General features: G+C 36.3%; 1 protein-coding gene across 2 annotated transcripts in view; it reads right to left on the reverse strand.

Moving 5' to 3' along the window:
• Nucleotides 1–17,608, reverse strand: part of LOC138715525 (zinc finger protein 664-like) — a 34,208-nt gene extending 16,600 nt beyond the window's left edge. Inside the window, exons 1-2 of one of the 2 annotated variants that reach the window (XM_069848558.1) lie at nt 17,480–17,608; nt 4,098–4,195 (exon numbers count right to left, since the gene is read on the reverse strand). In XM_069848558.1, coding sequence (XP_069704659.1) covers nt 4,098–4,190 — 93 coding nt within the window. In that variant the 5' untranslated portion in view covers nt 4,191–4,195; nt 17,480–17,608. Of the gene's footprint in view, nt 1–4,097; nt 5,088–17,479 lie in introns of those variants that run through there. The other variant, XM_069848560.1, reaches the window with a different exon arrangement.
• Nucleotides 17,609–18,524: the final 916 nt, after the last annotated feature.

Consider the following 18,524-nt stretch of genomic DNA (forward strand, 5'->3'; position numbering starts at 1 on the left):
CGTAAATATTTGATCCATGGTTCATCTTCCCCATCAAAATCCAGCTTGATACTCTCCTATGATCCCCTCATAGTATTTATCTATCCTTTCCTAAGTATATACGTAAATATTTTGTATGTTGTGCTAAGTAAGGTTATACCCCTGTAGTTATAGCTGTCTAACCTGTCTCCCTTCTTATATATGGGGCATATAATCCCTATATGCCATTCCTCCGGCATTTTTCTTCATGCCATATCTGCCTTATTAGATAATGTATGCTTTCTTTAGCATACTCCCACCGTTTTTAATAAGCTCTGCTGTTATCTGTCCCAGGGGCTTTTCTATTTCTTAAAGCCTCGATGGCAATTTCTACATCTAGTTCGTCAGGTGGTTCCATCTCTTCCTCATTTACTTCCATTATACCTATATCTCTTACACTGTTGTCTACATCAGTATTAAGTAATTGCTGGAAATGCATTTTCCATCTTTCTAGGATTTCATCCGGGTTGCTTATAATTTCAGAATCTTTCCTAATCATATTTATTCTGGGTGCAAATCCTTTTCTGTTGAATTTGATCTCTTTATATGCTTGCTTTATATTATTATCTTTGAAATTCTTTTCCATCTCCTCCATCCGTTCATTGCAAACTTTCCTTTTCTTACTTCTACATAACCAATTTGCTATTCTACGTTTTTCCTGATATTCTTCATGCTTAGATCTTGTAGCACAGTTAATATATCTTAATCGTGCAACATTCCTTTCTTCTATGGCTGCTTTGCATTCATTGTCAAACCACTTATTTTTTGGTATTCTCTCCTCATATCCAATGGTTTCCTCACTAGCCACTTGCAAAGAATCTCTAATTGCTATCCAACAAGACTCCATTCCCTTCTCAAAATCTTCCTTCCTCTGATCCAATTCTCTGCTAGTTGTCTCCTTAAATCTATTCTTTATTTCCAGATCTTTAAGTGTCTGTATATTGATCTTTCTAGATGCTCTGAAGCTATTCTTGGTATAGTTACTTATTCTACATTTATATTTCACTTTAACCAAAAAGTGATCCGTGTCTCCATCTGCTCCTCTGTATGATCTTACAGCCATAATTCCCGTAGCTCTTCTTCTATCTATCAGCACATGATCGACCTGGTTAACCGTATGGCGACCTCCAAGTCTGTTTGTGGATGTCTTTATGAGGAATTACGTGGAGTTCAGACGTGTTGGTTCAGACTTTTATCGTGCTGGTCTACAGGCCCTCGTTCCTAGGTGACGTAAGGCAGTTGAAAGGGACATTTTGTTCCTAAAGGATGTATCTACATTCTGTGAAAGTAGCAAAGCTGTAGGATAAAAATATAATTTTTAAACAAATGTTATGCATTACTTTTGGAGTTACTCTCGTAATATAATTATAGTAAAGTGCGTAATAAAAGTGTTCACCCTTTCAAGGCAAAAAAGATTCCTTTTCAATTTCAATTTTTCCTTTGATTTCATTATTATTATGTGTTGATATATATTTCTATGTTTTCTTGCTATGAATATTAGCCAGAATTACTATGTTTGAAGTCTTGTAACAATAAATCAGAATTTCATTTGACTTAATGAATTTTTCCACAATTCTTCTACCTCTCACGAAATTATCAACAGTAATCTCACTAGAGGTTTTGATTTATCTAGAGAAAATCAATACTCGAGTGGAATTTAATTGACTATTACATGATTAGAAGAAAGTATATAAAGATTAGAAGTAATGAAGTACTGTAATACAATAAAATATTGACTTACGAAAATACTGAACTGTCTTCGAATGTATTATTGTACCAGTGTATTGCACTAGATGGCAATAGTGTGTTATGATTAGCTCTTTTCTTGTTATCAGTTGTGCAACTAAAGAATCTTCATTGAACTCTGTGGAGGTTACTAGTCAAAAAGACTTTGTTAATTCAGTTTCATTTTAATTAGAACAGTTGCATTCCACTTCCATTATCCAGATCCCGTCACTTGACAGATGATTTTCAATAAATCTTAGTATATTGAACAATCTCTGATAGGTGACTATCCATAATATCACACAGCAGAAGCTATAACATAACGTAAATATAATAAACAAGTGTTTGAAAAGTTATAATTAAGAATGATGAAATAAGAAAAGTTTTAATTATGGATGATGAAATAAAAAATAAACATGAATAATTTTAAAAGGAACAATTATTGAAAGTATAGTTTTCAAATTTGAATGTCTTAGTGGTTGGTGCTTCAGTTGATGTTATATTGGACATGTGTGTGAAAGAAGTGAACTCGTTGATGTACATGGTGTATTCCTCAATTTATTCAGGATTTCCGAATGGTGCTCTTCATTTATTTGTAAATATGGTTTCAGGGAAGATGTATTGCTATGACCAGTGATCTTTATTAATTCTTGTTCTTGAATGCCAATGTGAGTCATATTTGAAACTGCTATGCATTGACTAGAGTGGTTTGTAATCTTCTGTTTTTTGACGTCCAGACCAGCTTTTTGTGTAGATAACTTAGTTCACTTTGCCCAACAGGACAGTTTTTATACCAAATCCCAGAAATGTTGTATGTAGGGTAGAGAGTAAGGAAGAAAACGATCAGTTTTAATATTGCACTGGACTTACGTTTCTCCGTTAATAATTTATAAAGTCTTACAGGACATCTGTCTATGTTTTCCTTATTGGGAATAAGCCACTTCGTGTCTGCTAACTTGTGGTCACCACCTTGACAAGTTTTTGAAAATATAGAGTTGTAAGCGATTCTTCCTGATGGAGTGCCATCTTCCTGGAAATGTTGTGTGAAACACTTCACCGCTTCTCCTCCACGCCAAGCCAATTCCAGTGATGCAATGTGAAAAAATTTCTTTTCCAAACCCAATGGAGTATTTTCGTCATAAGTTTCTACAGAACTTTTCTTTCTTTTTCCTGGTAGGTTCTGAAGCAGTTTTCTTTTGGTATTTCTGGCATCTCTGGCACACTTAAATTCTATGTCAGAAAATGGGTTGAACTTACATTTATATTGTTCATAGTAATTTTCTTGCAGAATTTTTGCTGTAACGTTCCATATGGTGTTTACAGAGTAATCTTTATACTCTTGTCCGTCTCCCTTTCGCATATTGATGGCCCAGTCTTTCATAATTGTAGCGATCTGTTCCACTGGAGTGTCACCTAGCAGTTTATGTTCCCGCTGAATACAAAATTGATTAAACTGGTTCCAAATACTGTTTCTGTTTCTCTTTGTGTTGTTTGGTGTCGTGCTGTCTATTTCACTAATGTTAGCTTCACCAAAACGTTTGAACGGAGCCGCCATTTTCAGTTGACTCTCTATGCTGTAAACAAATGGCGATCACAAAGCATGTTTTATAGCACCGTAAAGAATTTGCAGTTTGAAATGTTGGCAAACAAAGAAACAAATGCTAGGATAATGATTAAAATAAACAAATGCTAGGTAAGCGATAAAATTAAATAAATGCTAGGGACGCGATAAAATTGTGCGATAAGCAGCCATGATTGGTTGAAAGACATCCTTTCGTACCGTTTCATTGGTCAAAAGTAGTATGACGTAGTAAAAGTGTAATAGTCACTATAATATACGGAATTACCAAGGTTATCACGAAATAACCAACCTACTAGCTTAAGTTGTAAAAGTGGTTTTTGGCACTTGTTCAACAACGTATCCAATCTTTTATGTCTCCAGATTTGTACAGCAAATTATTATCCCTTGGGTGGAAAAATCGGAATAAGGAAATATTTACACATTTGCATTTTAAATCAATTTTCATGAAATTATCACGGAATTACCAATGTTTACCCTAATTATAGCAGAAATTAGAAAAGAAGTCCACAATGCCCCATTTGTTGATGATGATGATGAGACGACTGATATTCGTAGCCAATCGCAACTCTCAGCTGTACTTCGATATGTAACTACTGACGGAGTAATACAAGAATGATTTGTAGGATTCTCGAATGTGAGTGCTGATTGAAGTGCTTCAGCATTAGCTGATTGGGTAACAACGTTTTTTAGTTCATGTTCGCTTTTAGCTTATGGTATTGTTTGTGCTTTTGTTTTTGAAAGACAAAATATATAACAAGATCTTCCCATGTACCTCTAATAAGGGCTTCTTCTCTTCTATATATGTGTTACAGCTTGTTACGAAGGCCAATGGGTCGACCTCGGGTTCCATCTTGATGAAATCCATCTAAGCTGGAAGAGAAGATTTACGAAATGGACATTATTTTGCAGAATGTCACATGTTGAAAAATGTATATAATTCCCTACATACAGAAAGTCGGCTATAAAATTGTCCAAAACTATAACGTCCAATCAATCCATCAAATCAGGCCACAAGTCAAAATGTCCAAAATACAGAAATTTCCACATAAAAATGTTTTTAAGTTAAAATGTCCAATAAACCGATTTGTAAGGGATCTTTGTGGCGATGGAGTTGAATATTTATGAATATTTAGGAGCATTTTATAGCAATATATATACATAATTGTACGAAAATGTACTAAATTACGTTTGAAATAAGAGATGCGTCATAAAGAAGGTGAATATGTAGTGGTTTCTAGCAAAAAAGATAACACAGGAATAAGTTGCAAAACATAAAATATGATGTTATGTGCAATACATGTACAATAATTTCTATTAATGGAATAAGCACGAAAAATAATAAAACAACAATTAATAATGATGAAATAAACAACACACAGTTTTCGTAATGTGACTTCGTTTGATTATCCGCCATTACACGAGCACGCCACAGACCAGTTCTGACAATGTCACAATAAAAAATAAAATCACCAACCTTTCCTGGGCAACTGCTACCATCCTAATCTTCTCATAGACCATTGGGACAGAGGACCTTGACGTCCTCTAAGCTAACTTAATCTAACATAAGCTTTTGGTAAATATTTACAATAACGTTACCAAAGGAAGGTGGACAGCAAATTTTAAGTATATGCAAGGCATATAAAAAGCCTAAACTAACCTAACCTGTCATTGATTCGTATGTGCAAGACGTAACAAAAGCCTAACCTAACGTGTCACAGATTCGAATATGCAAGGCATACCAAATGCCTAAACTAACCTAACCTAACCTAACCTAACCTAATCTGTCACAGATTCATATATGCAGGGCATACCAAAAGCCTAAACTAACCTAACCAAACCTATAAGAGATTCCCGCAACTCTCTGTCGCCTCCATTTACACACAACTTTCGAACTTTATTTTCTATGTGAAACTGACGTGAAACTATGTGTTTATGATCCATATGGCAAGAGCCACCTTCAGTTACAAGCTGGAGCATTGGTACGTTTGGCAATGCTGAGTGGAGGGAAATAGAGGTTTAGATTTTCGACATTAATTTATACAAAAGTAAGTGGATATAATCAAAATGCAGAATATTGATGTACGTAATTTTCACGTAATCCGATATGGTATTTTGAGTTTCACAATACCGCATAAGTATTTACAGCTTGATTCAGGGATTTTGGCCCTTGCAAAAAGTAAGTAGATAGACTAAGAGCGAGTTATCACTACTGGCGGGTTGGGTCGCACAGGTCAGACCGCGCAGTCATAACACCTAACACTTCCTTCTCACCATGTTGCAGTACACTCCGTCTTAAAACAATATTCTTCCACACGTCCCACTATGTCTGTTGACTAAACAATGTCATGATGACTTATATTTTCTTGACATGAGTGTCCCTCAGCTTCGAGCATAGATATTATTTTCATTCTTCCTCTTCCCCTCCTATGCACATTTGTGATTAAATTTCTTTCTTTTGACGCAACACACAACTCGCTCACTAGCCAACCAAGGACAGGGGCCATTAACGCTGAATCGAGCTGTACATACAAAGTCTGTGCCACTTAAAATAACTTAAAAAAATAAAAAGCATACGTGTTTTTTATTGATGGTACAAGGATAAATAAATAAATATATAAAGAAATGTTACTTGTAATAATAATAATAATAATAATAATAATAATAATAATAATAATAATAATAATAATACTAGGCACGACAGTCAATGAAGGACCATTACCGCCTAGCCAGCTGCTGGCCTCACGTCCACATGCCAAAGCAGAGGTGGACGATCATCCAATCAGAATGGAGATATCGTATGGCTAAGCATGATGATCCGCCCAGCTGTTATAGCTGGATTTCACTACCTATCATCGCTCCCCAAGTGCATCACGATGCTGTGTGGACACTGGTCGAAATTTCATGAGAAAATTTCTTTCCCCATGAGAATTCGAACCAGCGCGCATTCTGTAACGCGAGTCCTAGGCAGGATGCCTTAGACCAGTGGTCGTCAGCACTAAAGGGTAAACAGAGCCGCCTCGTGTGCCCCATCATGCAGCAGGAAGAGGTAGAGAGCATACCTGCTAGCAGCTACGAATGCACCATAGTGCAGTTTGTTCTCAGCGGGTAAGAGACGCTAGCCCCAAGGTGCTCTGTGCTGATGATTGCTGCCTTAGACCACGACGCCATGGAGTGGGACAAATGTTACTTGTACCAAAAATAAATTCAGCAATATAATACCAATATAGGGTACTTACGCAGTACCATATTCCAATTAATTACTCAATATGTAGCTGCTAAATTGACAAAGTTTTGCCACTTTATGCTGTTTCACCTCTAATGTGAAAGTTGTAGGATATCATACACATTTTAATCGCATGCGGTTATCTGTCCTTTTCTATGAATATTTCAGATGCCTAGGAAGCGAGTTTTGGTTTGAACCTAGTCACTCACCGTAACAATACTGTTCTCCTGAATTATTTGTTGTAATTTTTTCAAATATAATTTTAAATAAATATAACTACAGAAAACAAATTAAGACTATAAAGTATGCAAAAAAAATGTAAATATAAATATAAACAAAGGAAACTATCGACATGTTATAAAATATGAGGGTGAAAATACAGTTAGGCTTATAAAGATTATGAAAAAGTGCAGAGGCATACCTTCTAACATAATAAGTAACAAAACAGATTATCTATTAAGTATATGCCAATTAGCTCAACCTCAGTGAACTTTAAGTCCTGTAAATACGAAGTGAAAAGAAACATGTTTATAACTAATTGCAAAAAAATAATAAATAATTCTTGGAAACCAACCGAGTGAGTGTGTGCACCTATAGATGGTTCTGATATACAGAGTGAGTGTGTGCACCTATAGATGGTTCTGATATACAGAGTGAGAGTGTGCACCTATAGATGGTTCTGATATACAGAGTGAGTGTGTGCACCTATAGATGGTTCTGATATACAGAGTGAGTGTGTGCACCTATAGATGGTTCTGATATACAGAGTGAGTGTGTGCACCTATAGATGGTTCTGATATACAGAGTGAGTGTGTGCACCTATAGATGGTTCTGATATACAGAGTGAGTGTGTGCACCTATAGATGGTTCTGATATACAGAGTGAGTGTGTGCACCTATAGATGGTTCTGATATACAGAGTGAGTGTGTGCACCTATAGATGGTTCTGATATACAGAGTGTGTGCACCTATAGATGGTTCTGATATACAGAGTGAGTGTGTGCACCTATAGATGGTTCTGATATACAGAGTGAGTGTGTGCACCTATAGATGGTTCTGATATACAGAGTGAGTGTGTGCACCTATAGATGGTTCTGATATACAGAGTGAGTGTGTGCACCTATAGATGGTTCTGATATACAGAGTGAGTGTGTGCATCTATAGATGGTTTTGATATACAGTCTTGAACGGAACTGCAACATTTCTGGTGGGATCATAAAATAGCGTTTACAATGAACCACCTAGAAAATCAATAGATAAGGGATGTACTTGATCTTGAACGCTCAGAACCGCACAAAAACATGTTATACCGTAATATAAATCGCCCATCACAAAAATAGTGGTATAAGTCATTCCCATGTAAAACTGCGCATTTTACCGCAAGAGACATCTGAATGATCAATTCAAGATCTAGGAATTCACACCTGTGGAGTAACGGTTAGTGAGTTTGACAGCGAAACCAGGTGGCCCGGGTTCGATTCCCAGTCGGGGCAAGTTACCTGGTTGAGGTTTCTTCCGGGGTTTTCCCTCAACCCAATATGAGCAAATGCTGGGTAACGTTCGGTGTTGGACCCCAGACTCAATTTCACCGGCATTACCACCTTCATCTCATTCAGACGCTAAATAACCTAAGCTGTTGATAAAGCATCGTAAAATAACCTACTAAAAAAAAGTAAGTAGTTCTTAATACCAGAAACTCACGAAAGACAAGGCAAAAAAAAGAGGAAATTGTGAGAAAGAGTGCAAAAATAGATGTGCTAGTTAAAAAACAAACACACCAGCTTGTTCCAGTTCGAGTCCAGGCACATCAGAGTGTAATAATGTGGCGAACAGTACCGAAAATAGTGGAGTGTGTGGTTTATCTGAGTCAGGCAGGCAATTCCGATATTAGAAATAGTAATGATGACGCCGAATTAATTATTTCACTTGATCCAAATGACGCATATAGGGCGAATGGTGATAGTGACAGTGATCCAATTTCTGACGACAATAAATGAATTGCTTCGCGATCATATCGCTAAACAAGATGATGTTGCACAAAATATGGACTGTGATTGTGATTTTAGAAATTCATGCAGGCAATATACTGACTACCCGAAATACTTGAATAACAGTTTGTTTCTCAAAACCCTGAACAATGGCGAGAAACAACAAAGACCATTTTTAGTGTACTCTCAAAGCAAGTGCAGTGTATTTTGTGTCCCATGTTTATTATATAATGGAACATCGCAGTTCTCAAAACCGAATGAGGGATTTAATGCCTGGACAAACGGCAGTCCCGATTAACTGCTCGTGGGAATTCAGCTGAGCATAGGGAATGTGTTAACTCTAAGGGCAACTAACATCTCAGCTGAAGACAGAAGTTGAATATTGGAGGGAGTGCTAAAACGAGTCGATGTTGTGGTAAAATATTATCTATACAAGGCCTATCTGTGGGTTGGGGTCAGCACATGCTGGAAATTTCGAAATGGCTCTAGAGATAATAGCAGAATTCGATCCCTTTCTAGTCAAACATGTAGAACTTTATGGAAACAAAGGAAAAGGGAGCACATCTTTTCAAACATGTGAAGAGTTTATATCTATTCTAGTAGAAAGAGTGAAGTATATTGTAGATGAAGTGAAGAAAACTAAATATTTTTCCACCATATTAGACTCAATACCCGATATTAAACATGTAGATCAGCCGTCTTTTATTATAAGGTATTTATCAAAAGGTGGATTTCCTGTTGAAAGATTTATCTGTTTTGTCTCAAATTCAGGTCGCAAATCAGAAGTATTAGCTAGCGCATTAATAAATTTATTAAGTAAATATGATTTACACATTCAATCGCGCAGGGGTCAACCATATGACAATGCGAGCAAAATGGCAGGTCATACTCTGTCTGCAAGCTAGAATTACACAAATCAATCCTCTTGCTGTGCAGTGGCGCAAACTTATATGGGACCGAGGGACCCGAGCCCACCCAATCATTTGTCGTACTATTACTATTATTATAATGATTATTATTATTATTATTATTATTATTATTATTACTTACAAATGGCTTTTGAGGAACTCCCAGGTTCATTGCCGCCCTCACATAAGCCCGCCATCAGTCCCTATCCCGTGCAAGATTAATCCAGTCTCTATCATCATATTCCACCTCCTTCAAATCCATTTTGATATTATCCTCCCATCTACACACCACCTGTGAGTCCACACCTGTGAGTAACGGTTAGCGCGTCTGGCCGCGAAACCAGGTGGCCCGGGTTCTATTCCTGGTCGGGGCAAGTTACCTGGTTGAGGTTTTTTTCCGGGATATTCCCTCAACTCAATATGAGCAAATGCTGGGTAACTTTCGATGCTTTTCTTTCTATTTTTTTATTGGGTTATTTTACGACGCTGTATCAACATCTAGGTTATTTAGCATCTGAATGATATGAAGGTGATAATGCCGGTGAAATGAGTCCGGGGTCCAGCACCGAAAGTTACCCAGCATTTGCTCGTATTGGGTTGAGGGAAAACCCCGGAAAAAAAAACCTCAACCAGGTAACTTGCCCCGACCGGGAATCGAACCCGGGCCACCTGGTTTCGCAGCCAGACGCACTGACCGTTACTCCACAGGTGTGGACCTTTCGATGCTGGACCCCGGACTCATTTCACCATGATTATCACCTTCATCTCATTCAGACGCTAAATAATATAAGATGTTGATAAAGCATCGTAGAAAAAAAAAAGAAGAAGAAGAAGAAAGAATAGAATCGCAGTTGGGGAAGTTATCCCCACTCTCACTGCATGGCAGCTGCTCTCTCTGCCTACTGTCTACCACAGCCATGGTGACTCCTCACGCCCTAGTCCGTACTTAGCATAACACAACATTCACCTGTGAACGTAACATTGTCGCCTCCCTCACTCGCAGATTGTATCCCACACACAATCAGGAGCAAAGTGTGCTATGAGACATTGAGACAGTGTCTACCCAACTTCATCTGTGTTTATAATAATTATTATTCTAAGCTATATTAATATTTCGAGTTATGAAGTTACTGGTTACATCGATCACTCAACATGACTTCATTATTGTAAGAGAGATTGCTTGCTGGCGCCACGTTCTTCTGCAATATTCGACGACCAGACCTATTGCAAGGAGAGAAGGAGACACGACTTCACACTGTCTCTTTGGGTCTGCCATTTGGCTAGTTTTGGGCGCATGGGCGCATGTGTAGCAAAGCTCATCATCAAAACTCTTAGAAACGCTGTGAGGCATTTCCCAATATTGTCTCAGTTCTCTCGCGTCTAGTGTGGCTGGCAGGCAGCATTGCTACAATGAAAGCTTAATTTCTAGTGTGCCAAGTGTTAATGTTATGGTGATTATTGCTAAACAGTTATCTTGATAAAACGTGTGCTCAAAACAATTAAGATTCATTTGACTTTTCATTAAATACAGGTTTCTCATCCTTATCTTATAAACAAAAGTACGACATAAAAAATCGAAAACCTACTTCCAATTTAAATATAATTCAGAAGGATGGTAATGTGAACAGAAAATTCAGAACACAATGGTATTCAAAATACAAGTGGTTGACCAGTAGCATAAATAGAAATAAATTGTACTGTTTTGTTTGTGTTATGTTTAGAGGTGAATCTGACAGATTCCACGAGTGATGGACGTGACATCTGGTAGAATAAAAGTCTAAATAAATAGTGTCTCATTTATTTTAACCCTTTATTTATATTTGGTGTTCGCTTTTTAAGCATTAGGAAAATAAAACATGATGGCAGTTTTAAACATTTACTTTAATTTTTATCTGTAATTTACAAATGTAATGATGTGACGGATGTGATGGTGGTTCAGCCTCAGCTATGAGCAGTACAAGTATGGGTAATTATTTCTGCGAATTTTCGATACTCATCAAAATATGTATAATTTATACACAGAGTTCAAGCACTGAAGATTGTAATGTGACGGATGTGACACGTCCAAAGAGTAGGCTTTGTTAAGATCATAATTGAGTTTAACACATTGGAAAAAAAAAAATGACACTAAGTAAAAAACAGTATTCTAATATAATATTCACACTTCACTGAATTAAAAATATTGTTAAAATAGTCTATATACAGAAAAATTAGTAATACATAAAAAAGTAATTAAAATACGAAGTCTTATTTAGTTCAGCTTGAAAACTCCATCAACCTTCTCCCAGTTTCCATTAAGTGACTCGGGAAATTCCAAGACTGAGTACGCAGTCGCACCATAACAGTGTTTCTCATATCTACCCGATCTGTGTTCCAACAGTGAATTTCCTGTCTAAAAATGTCGAAGTGTAAAGTGTTTTCTTTGGAAGATAAGGCGAATATTATAAGTGACACTGAACGTGGTCTTTCGCAAGCGGACGTGGGTGAACAGCATAGTTTAAGTAAATCAACTGTGAGTAACAGTATACAGTGTAATCCATTCCACAAAAATGAAATACTTTATTTTCTTGTTCACAATTTCATTCATTTCCGTCTTTTAATAATAATAATTAATAATTTATTTATTTAGGGTTAGGGGAGAGACATTTCGAATATAGTGAACGAAATATGCAAGTCTGCAGAGCTTCACTATATCCGGAGTTGACTCTATATTTTTTTCTTTTTTTTTTTTTTAATTTCATATAAGAGAAATATAAAAAAAAACGAAAAATTTAAAAAATGAATATATATATATATATATATATATATATATATATATATATATAATTACTAGAATACTAATCAGTATTTAAAATCAGTTGAAGTGTTTGCTTTTTAAATAATTTATTAGTGGAAGATGCTAATTTTGAACGGTTTTTAATGCAGTTATTATACAATCTCGGGCTCAAATTCGAGCCATACCTTAGTCCTGCTTCAGAATTGTATTTGGGTTCAAATAAAGGACATGATATAATGTGTCTCCTTGCACTGTAACCATGGTCATAATAGTTATTATTTCTGTGGTAGTATTTTAATAGGGTATATATGTATATTTGCTTAATATTCAGTACATTAAATTCCTTGTATATGAGGCATGTATAATAATCCATTTTTTTCTTCATACATATTTTTATTATTATTCTCTGTAATAATATTAATGGCATGAGTGAAGACTTCATTGCCCTACACCATCATATAATGCCATATTGTAGGATGGAATGAATTGTACTCAAATATATTTGTCTTAATATTATTTTTTCCATAAAATGTCTTAGTAAAACAAATTTGTAAATAATTGTTTTACGTAGTTTAAGGCACAGATAGTTTATATAATAATCCCACCATATATGTTGATCTATAATAACTAGGTATTTTACTTGGATTGATTTTTTTTTTTTTTATTTTTGGGCATCTACAAATTGCAAACTGAGAGCAATTACTGTCATGGATAACTAAATTTTGAGTTAGATTCATCGAAGACAAACCTGATTTATTTATAGTAAACGGTATTAATGTAGTTTTATCAGTATTGAGCGAGAGGAGGTTTGTATCTAGCCATTTTTTAATTGAGTTTGTGCCTATATTTGCAAGTTTGTAAACCTCCTCCCAATCATTACCAGTGTATATAGCAACAGTATCATCTGCAAAGGAGTACATTTTTACCTTTATAATATTAGTGTCTAAAAGCAGTAAATCGTTAATGTATATAATGAATAAGAGAGGGCCTAACACAGTTCCTTGGGGAATACCAATATTGATTTCTGCACCACTACTTAGTGTGTCATTAATTTTAGTGCTATGGTATCTATTTGACAGATAGGGCTGAAACAGATCCAAAGCAATACCTGTTATTCCAATGCCTTCCAACTTATTTAATAATATCTTATGATTTATTGTGTCGAATGCTTTTCTTAAATCTAGGAATACTCCTAAACATTTTTGCCTTCGTCTAACACTTTTATGATATTTGAAGTTACAGCCATTATAGCATCTTCGATGCCCATATGATTCCTAAAATCAAATAGAAATTTTGATAAAAGTTTTTTTTCTTTTCTTAATGCGTATTTCAAATAATTTCGCAATGTTTGATAATAGAGATATTGGCCTATAATTACTTAGAATATTTCTCCACCTGATTTATATAAAGAAATTATAGTAGCACATTTCAACAGCATAGGGAATATATTAAAAATATAAGTAAGAGGATTTGAGATTAAAGTAACAATTGATTTTATTAAGTTCGAAGAAATTCCACCCTCCCCTGGAGCAACATTGTTTTTTAAGTCATTTTCTGCAATAATTAACTCATTTTCATGAATTGGAGTTAGGAAGAATGTAGTATAATTGTATTAGAAATAGTAGTTCTATTGTTTACATATTCAATGGGGTGTGCTGTTATATCGTTGGTAATTTGAAGCCCAATTTTAGAGAACTATATATTAAATGCATTTGCAATTTTATTTTCATTTCTGATAGGCAGTGCAATGTCTCAAGAGTGTGCAGTTGTTTTATTAAATTCGTACTCTTGGGACACTTTAAACAATCTCGTGTTTCTAATGAAGTTTCTTAGTTTTTAGACAGTATGTCGTCTAATTATCAACGAAAAACGGATAGGCAGTTGTTCACTCTTGAACAGCTGACAACAGCTCAAGAAAGAATTGCTGCAGGCAGTAGTGTGAGATTTGCAGTCAAGTTTGTGGGTGTACATGAAGCAACACTGAGGAAGAGAATACAAGCAGTGAGTTGACTTGTATATGTCCGTTAATTAATATTAACAAAATTATTACTGTTAATATTAGTATAATGATGACAGCCTTAGGTAACAAATTATTCATAATTTCAGGGGACAGTACCATTCTCATTGGGCAGATTTAAATCAACATTTTCTAAGGAAGAAGAGGATGCCCTTGTGGCGTGCATTAAGATTTTAGACAGCAAATTCTATGGGAAAACAAGAAAATAACTTATGCCTGTTGTTTTTCAGTATGCTACACAAAATAACATTGCTCATCCATTTAATAAAGATAAGAAAATGACCGGTGAGAAATGGATTAGAAACTTCTGTAAGAGGCACTCATTAACATTATGACAATCAGAGAAGTGTTTGTTCATTGGGAAGAGCCATTGGGTTCAATCGAGTCCAGTTTGATAGATTTAACGAAATTCTGAAAATGGTGTTCGACGAGAACCCTGCACTTTCAGCCAATGACATCTTCAATATGGATGAGACAAGTGTGCCAACTGTTCCCATTAAACTTCCAAAGATCATTTCTCCTAGAGGAAAACGAGTAGTGTCTAAAGTTGTCTCTCAAAAACGTCGAGAGTCTGTAACTGCAGTACCTATGCTGTGTGGGCACAGCACCTGCTCTTATCTTTCGAAGAAAGAAAAACAAGCCAGAATTTTGTGATCGAACACCATCAGATACTGAGAACGGTATCTGATTCAGGCTTCATAAATTCTGAGCAGCATTTCAGCAAACATGTGGTTCCATCCGAGCAGAAAAGGAAGTTGTTGACACTGGACAACACATATCCCACTACAGCTTGGCTGCAATTCAATATTGTCCAGAGAAAGGCATAATTTTGTCTTTGCCATCGCATGTTAGCCACAACTTGTAGCCACTCAACGTGTCTTTCTTTGGGCAATTGAAGAAGTCACTGTCCGAGGAATATGATTGATACCCACGAATCACCCAGGTCACAATCCACCAAGTGGGTGAGATTTTTTTAAAAAGCCTACTCTAACCTCGGGTTTACTTGATTATAGGATATCGTTATTGTTTTTATGAGAATTGATGTTGGCTAGATTGTAGAATGGAGTGAAGTGATATTATGACGTCACTTGATGACGTCACTTTATGGATGGAAGTGGTTAGGTTGGTAGATTTGTAAATTTTGTTCGTGGTTGGTATTCATGAGGTTTGAATGGCATACCAGTTAAGGATGTGTTTGGATCTGAGAGGATAAAAAGAAGGTTTGGATGGTGAGCGTTTTATTTGTTTTTATAAGGATGGGTTTTTGTTTGCTAGGGTAGTAATTATGTATCGAGGATAATGTTTAATTTATTTATTGTAGACATATTTTTTATTTTTGTTGGTTTTGTATATATGGGTGTGTGTGTGGATCTGTTCGTTGTTTCTTTTTAATGTTTTTCTTTGGGGTTCAAAATTGCACTCTTATCCAAAATACGATATCACCAATAGAAGCGGGGTATCGGGGCTGCAAGCCCCGATGATGATCCTACATGTAGCATATGATGCAAAAAGCGGGGTATCGGAGTGCAAGCCCCGATGATGATCGTTGAGGTGATATTTTAGTGACATGAGATGAATATTTGAGGATGGGATGTTTGTAATTGATTTGGTGATATTGTATTTTGGATAAGAGCGGATGGGTTATATTTCAGAATGGGATGTTGTGATATTCGTTTGCAGATATCCTATTTTGGATAAGAGAGGATGGGCTCTGTTCCAGTATGGGATATCGTGAATTGTATTAGTGATATCGTATTTTGGATAACAGCGGATGGGTTATATTTCAGAATGGGATATTGTTTTGCTGATATCCTATTTTGGATAAGAGCGAATGGGCTCTGTTCCAGAATTGGATATCGTGAATTCTTTTGGCGATATCGTATTTTGGATAAGAGCGGATGGGCTCTGTTCCAGTATGGGATATCGTGAATTGTTTTGGTGATATCGTATTTTGGATAAGAGCAGTTGGGTTATATTGTAGAATGGAATATCGTCAATTTGTTTTTAAAATTTTTTTAGATAGTTTTATTTATTTATTTATTTATTGTTTTGGTTTACGTCGGCCATGTTGTGATGTTACTGCGTTGACGTCATTGGAGCCATATTGTGACGTCATAGTTTGTCCAACTTGAGGAAAATTAAGCGCTACCCTATAGTAAATGAATCCCCTAACCTCTAACACTGCTTCAATTCAGATAGCAGTCAAGGCATTCCAAGTTACGGGGATCTTCCGCTTTTAAAGATGAGGACTTCCTGCCATCATCAGTGACTCAGAGAAGCCTTCTGAAGAAATCGACTTGAGAAATGAGGCAGTGTCATCAAGTGTTGGGCAGAACATTAGGAATCCCCACTTCAAACTATAAATAATCTGGGAGAAGGGAAAAATCCTTCAAGTGAATTTAATGTGTCACCAAAAGATCTCCTTCCCAACCCAAAGTGATGCAGAGGGAAGAAGGGGGGAAATAGATTGAAATCTTCAGCCATTATGACTTCTTCCCCATTGAAGAAGATTGTTGAGGACCATGATACTGCAAGCAAACGACAGACGAGGAAGGCAGTGACGAAGCTGAGTTTCCCTGCAGAAGAGAAAGATGAAATGGAGGACTTTGACGATGACGATGATAATGATGACGACCCAGCCTGTATAGTCTATATTCTGCGTAAAAATATAGAGAAAATTGGATTCAGTGGGCCCATACCGAATGTGCCAGAATCGACAGCCAAGTAAAAACTCATGTAGGTCTATGTGAACTGTGTAAGTAAAAAGCATTTCTGTGAAATCATAAATAAATATTCATTTCACATTTAGAATCAGTGTTTGGCAATGCGTTTTCTTGTGCAAGTACTCTCAGGACGCCATTTGCCCAAGAATACACATTTTCAACATTTTAGTAAAACCAACCTAGAATGCAGATGTTGCTATTGGAAAATGACCCAATACTCCTGGCCTGGTAGGACAAGGAGGCAGGAACAGATTACGCTCATTTTGCTGCTAAAATGTGTACTTTGTTTCACAAAATCTGACAGTAAATATAAAGTGCGTAGTCTTAGACAGTCTTACCGTATATTTCTGTTATTGGCCGCCATTCAGTGCAATTCACAACTGGATTAAGACCCATGCCGATAATTATCCACAAAACTAAGTAAACGTAAACGTTTTACCCAAATGTTATTATACAGAATTTTATTTGTGTGGACTAAAGTCCATGATTTTTTCTAAATGTAAATATTATGATTATGTACCTTTGTTTCAAAGTCGACTCAAATATTCGCCTAATCCAAAATTATTGCTAGACTAGCTTTTGTGAAATAAGTTACAGAACCAGTAGCGACTAGCGAGATCAAGACTGCCGTGATCTAGGCCACGATCAAGGCATACATGTCGCTCACGTGTTTTTCTTACCGGTACACGGACAGTGTCGCCAATTCAGCGGTTTTCCCGCTAAATCTAGCTTTTTTTGGATAATCTTCTCGCGGGTAAAATTATATTATCCCGCTTAGCGGGAATACTAGCGGTTTTTAATCTTTGAAGTTTCTGAAATGAAATTCACATTAGCGTTATTGTTGTTTTTTCAAGTACAATACCGGTCGATTCTAACAATCGGACAGTAATAATAAGTTCGGCGGCTTTCTAATCAAATGTTAAAAATCGACATCAACTGCCGCCATGCACTAGTAATTCACATGATCAACAAAGACTGTGATATAGGCCTATATAGAGATTACAGACATTAAATTCAATTCCTTAAAGAATATTATTTGTGTAAGACGTGTACCACGACAGTGATAACTATTACTCGTTTTATACCGGTACGATATCGTTATATCTTTCTGTGCTATTTATCCGTAAATAAATGAGATATGGGGCCTCAATATCAGCAACGATTTCGTAAAATGTGACTAAGTGAAGTGGAACTTAAAGACAAACACCATTGAATTCTGGAGTGAAGTAGGTAGTTATAGGGACGCATCTAATATAAACCCTTTTCGAGTCGGTTGATCTTACTGTGTTTTCTTGGTCTAATGCTCAAGTGGAGAGAATATTTGGTAAAATCCAATTTTACCGGATGGGGACAGAATTAATTAACATAATTCTGACAATACGGTCGTGTGAACAAGTGTTGCAAGAATTATCAGGTACCACGAGTGGTACCAGGTACGTACAGAAATGAAGGTGTACAGGCTAGGAATAACTTACTCTACCCCGGGGACCTCATAGTCACAGCATTATATTCCTGCGTTAGAAGATTCAGATGGAGATGATCCGGAGGAGCTGCTAATTTGAGTG

Source organism: Periplaneta americana, chromosome 15, assembly GCF_040183065.1.
Source record: "Periplaneta americana isolate PAMFEO1 chromosome 15, P.americana_PAMFEO1_priV1, whole genome shotgun sequence".
NCBI lineage: Eukaryota > Metazoa > Arthropoda > Insecta > Blattodea > Blattidae > Periplaneta > Periplaneta americana.